Source organism: Erythrolamprus reginae, chromosome 5, assembly GCF_031021105.1.
Source record: "Erythrolamprus reginae isolate rEryReg1 chromosome 5, rEryReg1.hap1, whole genome shotgun sequence".
Lineage (NCBI taxonomy): Eukaryota > Metazoa > Chordata > Lepidosauria > Squamata > Dipsadidae > Erythrolamprus > Erythrolamprus reginae.
In genome coordinates, this window is record NC_091954.1 from 37,864,672 (window position 1) to 37,878,244 (window position 13,573).

The window sequence follows — 13,573 nt, forward strand, 5'->3', positions numbered from 1 at the left end:
AAATAATTATAGAATTTAATGCTTGTATATTAATTTTTAAGAGCAATTATCAGAGAAGATAATAGCACTTAGCTGAATTTTTAAAAAACCCTGAATAGGATGAGATCTAGTCAATATTTGGATGGGAGACCAAGAAGTCCCACAGAAGATCAAAAGTAATGGCTGGTTGGGAAACTGAAATAAAGCCTCCCAAGAGGAGACAACAGCCATACTTTTCTTATTGTTGCCAAGAGAAAAACAAAAAAAGAACAGTTCATGGAGTCACTGAAATTCGATCTTCCCTCAGGGAAGAGGGAGTTTTTACCTTGATTTTTTGTAAGCATCTTTTTTCCCCCACTGACGTTATTCACTACCTTGAGGACGTCAGAAAGTGGAGAAAAAAAGGAGGGGGAACTGTTTCTGAAATAAGGTTTACAAAGCACTTTTCAAGCACTCTCCTCTGCAAGAACGAGCGAGAATGATGCCAAGAACCTAAGGCACCAGGAAACCAACAACCCCCCAAAACCCACCCTTTCTCATTTTGTCCTCCTGCCTGCGTGCTTTATTCTCCCAGAGCTAAACAGAACTTCATTGTAAAGCACACAAAAAAGATGATTTATTGGAGCAGCAAAGCATTTTTGACAATGTCCACATCTTCCAGATTCAAGAAATCTATTCAAAAGCAACATCTAAAGTCAAAGACAAGAAAGGATGAGTGTTTGCCAATGAGAAAATTATTAGTTACATTAACTAATTAATGTAGAGTATTAATTAAATTAAAACTACAACGAGTTTTAATCCAAATTATGACATGAAAGCCCCCAAAACCTGTTTTTTAAAGTAGGAGTTTCAACTGGAAAGTACTTCTAAGATTGGTGTGTGGTGAAGGAGGTCAGATTTAATAATAGTAGTAATAATAATAATAATAATAATAATAATAATAATAATAATAATAATAATAATATGTTCAGGGAAGAAAACTTTCCAATCCTTCTTCCCCCTTGAAGTCCTCTCTCCCTCTGAACAATTCTTGCAGGTTTAAGACTGAGGATTGGATATTGCTGGGAGAAACCTGGTGGACTTTCAGTCAATTCTTGGCCTACCTAACTACACAAAGGGTGTCCTTGACAACCTCAAATATATCATTGGTTAGATTTTGTATGTCATCATCTACACCTTGAGAGACTTAATATTTTACCTATGCATCTTAGCATATAGTGGAATAATTCCTTGATTACCATATTGGATTTCTACATTAATTTGAGGCTGGTCAATTTACTTCTAGAAATGGGGTTGGCTTTTACAAAGCATTTAATATATTTTTAGCTATTTGCTAATTTTAGAAAATACTTGCAGGTTCCCACATGTGCCTAACTGGAGGTTTTTCTTTTGCAGCATGTGCTAAATCAGATCTGTTTATGAAGAAAATGTGTTTCAGGCATATATCATAGATCATAAATGTTGGAAGCCCATGTTTTAGACCCTGGTTCTCTACCCGTAAGGAAAGGACCTGGAAAGCTAGGGCAACACCCTCTGGATGGAGCTGATGAAAGGGAAGGAAGAGAGAAAGTTATGCTTCAAACCCTTGCTCAGTAAGAATGGGTTGAAGCCTATGCAGCAAACGCAAACTTCACACTGAAAGCAGGCAACAGGACATCATGCTACACAACCAGCGCTTGTGTGATGCTAAATTGTCATACCGATCCCATGTATTTTTTCCAGTTTTGCATATTAAGGCCACTTGTTCATTTTGGAACCTATATATTGACAGGAGAAAAGGAATAAACAGAAAACAGTGTTTCTCAAGTAGGTTAGATTTGTGTGCTTATAAAAGGCTTTTAGCAATAATTTCTATTATTTTAATAAATGGAATTGCCTAAGACATGCACACCCAACAATATTGTTATATTATTTCAAAAAATAAACAATAGTTTAATGTTCAGCTCAGGCAGCCACATTCGCTTGCAGGAAGTTTTTATTGCTCTAGATGGGACCTGAAAAAGGATCCCTTCAAACACCATTTTAAAAACTCAGCTGAAATTTGACAATGGAATGACAAAAGGAGCAAACTCCTTTGTGTGTTGTCCTCATATACATGAACTTCAAGACTGCAGGCAATGAGTACTTGGCCATGTACTCTTGTGATAGGCATCTACAAGTTATTTGAGACTTTTAATATTAGATGTGTTACTGTATATTGTTTTATTACTGCTGTGAGCTGCCCAGAGTCTGCAGAGAGAGTCTTGCATACAAATCTAATAAATAATAATAATAATAATAACAACAACAACAACAACAATAATAATAATAATACAAGTAGTCTACAAGCGGTCTACAACCACAATTGGGTCTAGCAGCCCCAGCTAAGCAAGGCAGTTGTTAAGTGAGTCATGCCAAATTTTCTGTCATGGTTGTTAAGTGAATCACCAGTCATTAGATGAGACATGCATTCTTTAAGTAAATTCAGCGTCCTCCATTAAGTTTGCTTATTGGAAGCCAATTTGGAAGGTAGCAAATAACAATGACATATGATCCTGGGATGGTGTAGCCATTATAAATCAAATGCCAGTTGCCAAGAGATTGAATTTTGACCACGTGACTACAGGGACAATGTGAAAATCATGAAACCCAGCGGAAAGTCATTTCTTTCAGCACTACTGTAACTTTCAACAGTTAAATATAATAGAATAGAAATATTTATTGGCCAAGTGTGATTGGACACACAAGGAATTTGTCTTTGGTGCATTCCTTGTGTGTCCAATCATACTTGGTTAAATGGAGAGTTGTAAGTCAAGGACTACCTTGATGACCTTTGCCATAAAGAACAACATTGTTATCTGATTAGGAAAAATAAACTCGGTTTAAATTTGGTCTTCAACAGTTGCTTGCTTTTATCAATGCCAATGAATAAAGCAACAGGAAAAGACTATTTACAAAGAATAACACTCATCTGGCTAAGCCTTATTATAAATTCCTCATTGTACATCAGATGATGTTTCCAGCTCTCTGAGAGAGACTCTTAGCCTTCAAATAGAGAAAGGATCTCCAACCTTCTTGGCAACTTTAAGAATTCAGGGACTTGAAGTCCACAAGTCTTAAAAGTTGCCAAGATCATGTGCAACCTGAATTACAGTAGATTTTTCAGTATTCTCAGGAACTCTCTAGACACAGATATTCCATATTATGTCACCAGTTCCCCTTTTGTCTTCAGCTCTGTTACAATTTATGGCTTTCCCTTTTTGGTGCTGCTTCCTCTCTCTTTACACCCTCCACCTCAATTGTCTGTCTTAAATTGGCAAAGGAAACTATCTGGGCCTTCTCAAGGCCCGACGGACTGCTGGAGTCACAAAAGGTATGAAGAAATGATGATTCATTCTTAGGATTTAAGGGACACTTGGTTGCCATAGCAAAAGTCTCTCTTCCTTTTCCTTTCTTCTCCCTCCTCTTTCAAAAATCAAAATCTTCAGATTGGCCAGGCTTGATATCTTATCTCTGCCAGTTGCTATTCTTTTGAGGTGTCATTCTGTTGAGAGAAGGCTGTTCATACAGCTCTGTCTGTCTGTCTGTCTGTCTGTCATCTATCAAATAGATGTAGCTGCCCATGTCATCAAAAGTGGGAGGTGCACAATAATAATGTGTTCAATAACCAATCAAACTTCTAAATTCTGAGAATATTGTCATATTATCAGTAAGACTTGGATGCCCTTACATTTTGCCTAGGGGAAAAAATACACATAAAGTACAGCTTTATGTAGTAGGAAAGCTACTATATCTTGTCCTTTGCTGCAGAAAGCAAAATATACCAGTCTAAACTTGTCATTCCCTCCCCAACCTAACCATTTCTCCTAAAACTATCCCATTACCAGAAGACCTATTCTGATATGACCGGGCCTTCTTGTTTCCGATATTAAATTAGGCATTGTTTTCTCTGTTTTGAGTCAATACAGACTCACTTTTCTGTTTACAAATTACAGGCACCTGCTTAGCAGTCACCTGAACTAGTAACCTGATAATACCTTATGCATCAAAGCCATAACAAAACAGAAATATTGCATAGCTTCAGCAAAATTCAGCTAATTCAACGGAGCCTCTCTTGAAGAGTTTATATGCTATTGCATGTCAGTTGTTGAAACAAAAAATAGGGGACAATTTTAACAACCATCTGTGAAGTTGAGGGGACTTTTGACATCTTCCCACAAGGCAACGATACCTTGCATGCCCAACTTTATTGGGGTAATGATGGTTTATATCTGTTGTTCAAGGTCATACTATGTGAGATGGTGCATCTTTTTTCTGTCAAGCATAATCTTTTCTGAGAGAACATTCCCAGTCTTACACAATAAATCTAGTCAAATGTAAGGATTTCTTCTCTATCTCTGGTTCCTCTTTGATGTCCTCTATTTGCTACTTCTGAAGAATAGGAGAACCTTTATCAAAAAGCTGAACTGATTTTTCTTTGAGAATCAGAGGCTAGGTCAAGAGTTGCAGATTCTCCTGCAATAGTGTGCCCTTTCTCTCCAACAACCGACATTGGGCAAGAGAGATAGCACATTGCTCACACACAAACATTTCACAACAAGTCCTCCCAGGAAAAACCATTTGGGGGTGGACAGGCTGAGTCACACTATCTTCAGATAGATAGAAACATTTCTTTCTAAAACCCTAGAAAATAATTGTCCTGCTTGGCAACTGGATTTAGGAAAAAAAAAACCTTCACCCGAATTACAAGAGACACAATAGGATTGTGCAGCTTTTCATGTCTCAAATGTTCTTCAGAGTGTGCAAAACACAACATTGCAGGCCTCTTTCCAGAGGTGGATGTCATATTCTGTAACAACCAGTACACCCAGAACTGAAAATGTGAGAGTGCACCTTTCATGCGGCATCGAAAAACTGGCGATTATATAGGACATGAAAGTGCCAAGATGGGTGGGTGGGCCCAGCCGCTGGTCAGAACTACGGGTTTGCCTAAACTGGTCCAAACTGGCAGCAGCCCACCACTGCCTCTTTCCCAGGATGGTCTTTGAAGCAGCCTTTTGGGTGAAATTCATAGCACCACAGAATCCCAAGAAGTATTTCTAAAAAGTCCAATCGCTGCAGAAGGCAGGGGAGACTTGTTATGATCCCACAAACCGAAGTGGAGGGTCTGCATTGAATACAGGACACACCCTCTGGTTCCCCAATTTGAGCCTAGGAGAAGCCGAGGCCTTCAAAGGTGAGAGAGTCAGAGTTGGGTTTTGCAAAGGAAATTAATCAGGATTCTTGTTCTGGAGTATTTTTCTGTAGATAATCTATATTTAGGCAACTGTTTCAAGGATAAATATAGACTTAAAAGTATACACAGCAGATGTGGGTGTGGATAAATGGCTGCTAGAATTAAGATCTTTGAAGGAGGGAAGGCAATTGTGTTAGCTTTGTTTTATCATGCTTGTTGCAACAGAAGCAGACAAGTTGGCGTTACACTAGCAGAAGAGGTAGGCAGCAGTTTTAATGCAGATGTTGAAACTTCATCCATTCAGAAAACGTTGTGCAATAGTTGAGACAGAAACACAGATCTTCACAGATTGGATATCGTAATCTTATAAAACAGAATAATCACTGGTCTCAAATGCTCCCCACGATGTAGGTTGTATTGTAGAGACTGGATTCATGTTAAATCCTGGTTTTGTTTTGACCATGAATGTCTACATAATACAAAACTAAATTGATTCAAACCATTTGCCGATTCCAAATAAACAGACAGCTTTTTGACTTAACAGGTGAACGAAGGTGTTTGCAAGTTGCAACTTGTATCCCTGGTGATTTCTTGGTTTGCACAGGTCAGGTCACTAATGCTACACCCACAGTAAGTGGACTTTGCTATTCTCCACATTGCCCCTTAAAGCGGGGGGGTGGGGATGGGAAGGATTTGCTGCGAATACCAGCCATTCTTATTTAGGGAAAAAGAGAGCAATGCATTTAGAGATATCATCTGAAAAGATGATCACGTTTTACTTGTTGTTTCTCATCACTCAGAATGTGAACATCTATAGGGAGGCGATGAAACATACACAGTGAAGCTACAGCTATACACTTTCCAGCAATGTCATGACACACACAAAAGGGCAGTATAGTGATCCCTCGATTTTCGCGGTCTCGATTTTCGTGAAACGCTATACCACGGTTTTTCAAAAAATATTAATTAAAAAATACTCCACGGTTTTTCCCACCCGATGATGTCATACGTCATCACCAAGAGTCACTTCTCTGTCTCTCTCTCTTTCTTTCCTGTCATTCTCTGCTTCAATCATTTTCTCATTTCTCTTTTTTTCTCCCCTTTTTTCTATCATTTCTCTCTCTCTTTCTTCCTCTCTCACACTCTCTTCCTCCCTCTCTCATCTCTTTCTTTCCTTCTCTCTCTTTCCTTCTCTCTCCCCCCCTCCACTTGCCCACGAGAAGAAAAAAAGCAACCTCTCTTTCCCCTCCCCTTTCTTCGGATTGTGCATTTGTGTGCGTGTACGGACGGGTTTCTCTGAAGGGGGTCTCTCCTTTTTTTGGTGAATTTATCGGGGTGGGGAGTCGCGAGTGGAAGGGTTTCTGGTGCCTTGTGCAGAATCGGTTGCGAGGTCCGCCTCCGGCTAAAGGTTGCGGCTTGGGCTGGTCGGCCTCGGAGGCGGGAGAAGGCGAAGAGCAAGTGGGGAACCCAGCGGGGTGGATGGCGGCGGCGGCGTGTGTGTGTGTGGTGGTGGGGATAGGATAGAGAGGGACCCGGGAGAGTTCGGGTCTGCCGCTTGGCCGCCGCCGAGGAGAAGCGCGGGGAGGGCGAGAGAGGGAGATCGTGGCATGCGAGGTCCCTGCAGAGCAGAGGGGGTGGCTGAGGCGGCGGCGGCGTAGCGGCGGCAGGCGAGCTTGGAGCCTTGCTTCGCCTCCTTCGCTGCAATAAAAACGAAGGGGTCAGACGCAGCCTCGGCGAGCCGAAGGTTTCCGCGGCTCTGACCCAGAGCAGGAAGGGCTGGTGGGGGCGGTGAATCCACCTCCCCAGCCACCGGCTCCACCATCTGCGCATGCGCGGCCATGGAAAAAAGGCCACGCATGCGCAGATGATGTTTTTACTTCCGCGCCGCTATATCGCGGATAATCGATTTTCGCGGGAGGTCTTGGAACGTAACCCCCGCGAAAATCGAGGGATCCCTGTACTTATATTTCATCATTTTAGCCACATTATAGTTAGCTGCAGACCCTCATGACTCTGACTGATGACTCAAACTGCTGATGTTAACATTGTTCCATTTTTCACACTGGAAGCCACTGAAGATAGAAGCTGTTATTTTCTATATAGCACAGCCTTTTTATCCAGCTGAACCATGGGATAGGAATTTATTCCTTTATTTAGTACATAGACTAGCAATATATGTTAATATTTCATCTAGATTAGAAGAATAAATAACCAATAAAATATAAATGTTAAACAAAATCTATGTTCAAATCTTAAGTGTCCAGGCCAGGGAGGTCATTGAGGTCCACATCAGGATTGTGTTTGACCTCAGGAGGCTGGGGTGGGTGTGGCCTGAGTGGGAGTGGCCAGCTTGATGTCACTCATATTGGGGGTGCCTATGGTGGCCCAAGCGCTCCGTCAGAAAAAATGAGCTCCCAAGCTCCATTTCTGGCTGCCACAGCCTCCTGCGACCCTCTGCCAGTGAAAATGGAGCACCAGGAGGGCCAAGTTCCATTTTCACTGGCAGAGGATTGCAGGAGACATTGACAACCAAAAACGGAGCTCGGAACCTCATTCTCACTGGCAGAAGCACCACAACTTGGTCCTTCAGTCTTTTCAGTGCTCTTGTGGGCCAGATCTAAGTACCCTGTGGGCCAGGTCTGGTCCCTGCACCTTGAGTTTGACATCTCTGATCTAGGCCATCAAACCATTAAAACTCAGAATCATATTAAAAAATCAGAAACGGGATCAGTATATGTCCGCAGCTTACAAATGGTCATGATGTGACCTATACTTTGACATGAGACCCTGCAATCACACTGAGGGGGAGGACACTATGCCCCATTTATACAGAGTGTATAAACAGATGCTGATGAGGTGCGAATCCTATTCAGGATTGTCCATGGCTGATGTGGTAGTTCAAAACCCTGGCACCTTTTTGGTGGGGTAATTTATATGTCTTCGGCATTCATCAACCCATTTTGCTCTCCATTGGGAATCGATGTTAAAGTTGTTGGGCAGAAGTTGTGCAATGCCAGTGGGGGCTTTCTGGATTTGAGTCTTTCTGCTGATAAATGAGGAAGCATGCAATGGTAGGAGTGAGTTGTTCATAATTTTTCTGCATTCTCTCACTAATGCATCTTTGCCTTGGTAAATTTGGCAGTGCTATATGGCTCAGAACAGGAAGCCAGCAATTTGGAGAGGTTTTAATACATTTGCTTATAATCCTCATGTTGTCCTTGAATCTGGCATCTAACTACTATGTCAGCTGTTTCATACCGGGGGGGGGGGGTATGAAATCTGAATATGACAAGATGAGAAAGGAATAGTCATAGATATTAACTGGTTAAAATGTTTTAGGTTACGTCTATGGAGATTCTCAGTCATCCTGGTCATGGCTGTCCCAAAGGTGCTTTTTCAGGAGGCAACTGGACTTTCTTGTTTTTCTTTGAAGAAGTTTCACTTCTCATCCCAGAAGCTTTCTCAGTTTCTATGTTACAGTTTTTCAGATAGAGGTGAGAGAACATTTGCTTTTACCTTCATTAGCTGTCATTCCCATGCAGGTGATATATTGAACCTTTAGTGTAGATTTATGTCCTTCAGATGTTCCTGGATTGCCAGTTTCAGCACCATAAGGGATGCTAGCAATGTGTGAAAGTTCCAGTACCTAGCTGAGATTTCTCTAAACAGGGTAATGACCTTATTTATGCATACCTTTTTCTATATGAAAAAATGGATTTTTAATAGTTGGTAACAATACAGCTGGCTAAGATGCTGGAACACAGCTTATTTTCAAGTTATCAAAACAGACTCTAAACAGTTGGATAAGACAAGAGCATCAAGAAAATTATTTTGCATTTGATATACACATTATGCTAACCAGAAATGTTCTGGAAGTAAGCCCAACTGAACATAAAAAGAATAACCAGTTATGTAGATACATTTGACATAATTATGGAAAATAAGCATCAAAATCAAACAGAACAATAATTCCACTGTGTGCATGCTCGTTTACATAACTTACTTTTTGAACTTGCTCATTATTCCATTATCATTTTTCTTGATATCATGCACTATTTTTTGAAGTTGCCTGTTTGAAAGAAAATGGTAAGAATTACTACTAGATTACACCATTTACTACATTAGAATACATACTACAACATGATGAAATAAGTGAATGGCCAACCACTTTCAAACTATTATCAAGAAAAGCCATAAATCTGTCCATTCAACTGAAAAAAAGCCGAGCATGAGTTCTGACATCTTTATGTTTTTACCCCCAACATCATCAACAACTAAAATGTTAACATTTGCCATTGTATTTTAATGTCTTTAAAGTACTTATCTTCCTAATGACTCTATTCATTGGGAAATGTTTGTAACTCAGTGTCATGAAAACATAGCGTAAAATATGCCACCCGACATTAAGAAACTTCGTAGAAAGAGAATGTACAATTATACAAGTAAATTATTATGAGAGCTGGGATGATGCAGTGGCCAGAATGCAGTACTGCAGGGCTTAGTGTTCAATTCCTACTATCCTGACTGGGTCAAGGTTGACTCAAGGAGTATCCAGATTGTTGGCGACAATGAACTGTAAAATTGCTTAGAGAGGGCTGTAAAGCACTATTATTTATTTATTTATTTATTTATTTATTTATTTATTTATTTATTTATTTATTTATTTGGACTCGGGGCGGCTCACAGCATATACAAAAACAAATCAACAATATGAATCCAATTAATCAATTAATTAATTAATTAATACTACATTAAAACAACCATTAAATTTAATTGTAAAAAAGGAAAACCAATCAAACCAATCATTCAGCACTGATACTTAAAACAATCATTGGTCAGGGGAAGATTTAAAAGTCCCAAGCCTGGTGGCAAAGGTGAGTTTTTAAGCTCTTTCGGAAGGCAAGGAGGGTGGGGGCAGTGCGAATCTCTCGGGGGAGCTGATTCCAGAGGGTCGGGGCTCCCACAGAGAAGGCTCTTCCCCTAGGTACCACCAGCTGACATTGTGTCGACGGCACCCTAAGGAGGCCAACTCTGAGGACCGCACCGGTTACTGGGATTCGTGCGGCAGAAGGTGGTCTCGGAGACAATCTGGTCTTATGCCATGAAGGGCTTTATAGGTCATAACCAACACTTTGAATTGTGCCCGGAAACAGATTGGTAGCCAATGCAGTCCGTGGAGTGATGGTGAAATGTGGGCATTTCTTGGAAGGCCCAAGACTGCTGGTGTGGCTGCATTTTGGATGCGTTGAAGTTTCCAAACACTCTTCAGAGGTAGCCCCATGTAGGGAGCATTGCAGTAGTCGAGCCTCGAGGTGATAAGGGGATGAGTGACCGTGAGCAAAGACTCCCTGTCCAAATAGGGCCGCAACTGGTGCACCAGGCGGACCTGGGAAAACACCCCCCTCGTCACAGCCAAAAGATGCTAAGCAGTGTTTAAGTGCTATTGCTATTACCATAATGTGTTATACAGGTAGTAGTATGAATAGTACTACTATTTACAGGTTATTAATAAATAGTGTAACCTATCCAGGGTTCATGCTCTGGGGAATCCAGAGCATGATGTTATGGTCTTTCAAGAAGGATGCCAATGTATACAGATAGTGCTCATCTTATGATTGGTCGCTTAGTGAGTGTTCAAAATTATAATGGACCTGCAAAAAGATACTTATGACTGAGTTCTGAAGTTGTGATATCATCCCCACCACAACACAAGTTTGTCACTGCATTTTGAGCGCTAGGCAACAAGCCTCCATTCACGACTGTATTACCCTGCCATCGTGTGATTGTGATTTATTCCAGTTTTGCCAGAAACCAGTATTTAATTCCAGTTTCCAGCAAAAACTGACCTATAGCAAACAATGAATTTGCTTTCTAGTTACTGCATTTAATTAATGACCTCCACAAAAAGATAATAAAATCAGGTTTAATCACATGGTGACCCACTTTGTGAATATCAAGACTTACAACTGTAACAGCTAGACTAAATTATGGTCATAAATCAAAGACTACCAGGACAATGTCTTAGTTGTCATCTTCCTCCTCCTCCTCCTCCTTTAATATCCTGCCTTCTAGCCTGTAGGATAAATTCTAATTTACAAGTGTACATAAAAGACTGTTTATCCATCTGCAAGCAATAACTGTTTAAATTGATGTGTTATATTGTAAAGTCTTAAATTACCATGTACTCATGCATACCTATTTACAGAAGACATGAACTGTATTGCTGTCAAGACATTAAATATTTTCCTTAACTAAATATTTTCGTTAAGGTGCAAAATGCACCACATTCTTTGTTTTGCATTTTATAACAAACGCAAGATGTGAACATCCTTTTAAACAAATGAAAACGCACATCAGGACTCACATACAATCAGAGTCTATAAGCCAAAAATGGATTTTTATAAAGGACTGGCAGCTTTCCAAAACAGGTACCGGTAATTCAAAACGACCTACTTTCATACCATCTTCTAGAGGTCTGTAAATGTAGAAACAGTGTACAATGCATAAAAATAGAGAAAGTGTACATATTCTTATGTACACTGCATAAAAATAGAGAAATTTCCTCCCCCCACTTGAAACATGGGTGAAGTGGAAGTCATGTAAAACTTTGTAAAATAAATGTGTGACATAACATCTTCTTATGGACAGGGGGACAATAATTCAATATGATCAGCCTTCAGCAATTTACTACTTTTTGCATGCCCTGGAATACATTTAGCTAACAGATACACACCTGAATGGTGCCAGGATGGGAAAGGACCAATTACATATAATTTAATGATTTAAACTGGGTGATGAAATGAAAACTTTGGATGATACAATGAAAACTTTGTATCTGCCCTATTTTAATCTGAGATCAACAGTACAAGTTCTCGCTCTTCTTTTGTGGATGACTATTGTTAAGGATAACAGTTGCAGTCAAACACATCTTGGAGGACTTCAAACAAAAAAAATATCTTACTGAAATTCTGGAATTTTTTTTAAAAAAACCCTACAGTTCTCACTAGACCACGAGGAGTGTGAAATATCTACCAGCTTCAACATTTGCTCCATTACTATGAAAAGGAATAAGTCTGCTGTATTCTGTGAAAGAGAAACTGCTGTGCAGCTGGTATTTATTTTTGTTAGCATGTCTTTTAGTTTTGTATAAATGGGTACTCAAGTGAAACTTTTAAAAAAGGATTATAGCTTATGACTAGTGGGTGACCCTTGTAGATTCCAAACAATTCCTACAAATGCCCTAAGTCAATGATGACGAACCTTTTTTCCTCGGGTGCTGAAAGAAAATGGGCATACGCTACCGTACATGCGTGAGTGCCTACACCCATAATTCAATGCCTGGGGAGGACGAAAACAGCTTCCCTTGCCCTCCCGGAGGCTCTCTGGAGGACAGAAACAGGCTGTTTCCCAACTTCTGGTGGGCCCATTAGGCTCGTGTATTGCCCTCCCCAGGCTCCAAAGGCTTCCTTGGAGCTGTGGGAGGGTAAAAACACCCTCCCCCATCCCCTCGGAGGCTCTCTGGAAGCCAAAAATGCCCTCCCAGAGCCTCTGTCTAAGTCAAAAATCAGCTGGCTGCCACCGCATGCACGTTGGAGCTAAGCTAGGGCAATGGCTTGCGTGCTAGCAGATACGGCTCCACGTGCCACCTGTGGCACCCGTGCCATAGGTTCGCCAACACTGCCCTAAGTTATTACTGACTTTATTTAATTACTCCAAGATACTTATAGAGTCATAGAGTGCGTTAACTGGAAGGGACCCTTTAGGGCAGGGGTGCCAAACTCGTGGGGTCATGTTGTTGTCACCTGATGTATTGCAACTTTCCCCCTTCTCCAAACCAGGGGTGGGAATGTGGGGCGCATCTGATCTGCTGGTGGCAAGTTTGCCACCCCTGTTTTAGGGACCCTACTCATAGTCTTAAATTAAACCATTCCTGCAGGTGGCCATTCAACTCTTCTCTTAAAAGCTTCCGTGAAAAGACTCCATCACTCTTCCATGTATCAGCTCTTGCCACCAAAAAATGTCTGCTCATCTTCAATCTGATTCTCCTTGGTTTATGTGACAGTATATCTGCCCATGACTTGCCTTTTGAAGAGAACAGAACAGCATTTTAGATATTCTTAGACCACAACTGTAATTCTCCTCTTCTACAAGTTTATGTTATCTGACTCCTTTCACTGCTCCTCTTAGAGAATAATTTCCAGAATTTATCATAGCGATAATTCTTGATTAGGTTTTATTTCCCCCTTAAAAACCTGTTCACTCAGTTTTAGGAAGAAGGCAGTGGCAAACCACTTCTGAAATGTTGCCAAAAAATACAGGGCCTAGTTCAGGCAGGTGCCAGGAGTTTTTATAAAATGACTCAAAGACATGCACACAAAA

The 13,573-nt window shown here is 40.7% G+C and overlaps 1 protein-coding gene across 1 annotated transcript in view; it reads right to left on the reverse strand.

Moving 5' to 3' along the window:
* The window catches only part of BLNK (B cell linker), an 84,388-nt gene that overhangs the window by 45,875 nt on the left and 24,940 nt on the right, over nucleotides 1-13,573 (reverse strand). The window contains 2 exon segments of the mRNA XM_070752424.1: nucleotides 1,680-1,736; nucleotides 9,198-9,263. Of these exon segments, the coding sequence (XP_070608525.1) occupies nucleotides 1,680-1,736; nucleotides 9,198-9,263 (123 nt within the window).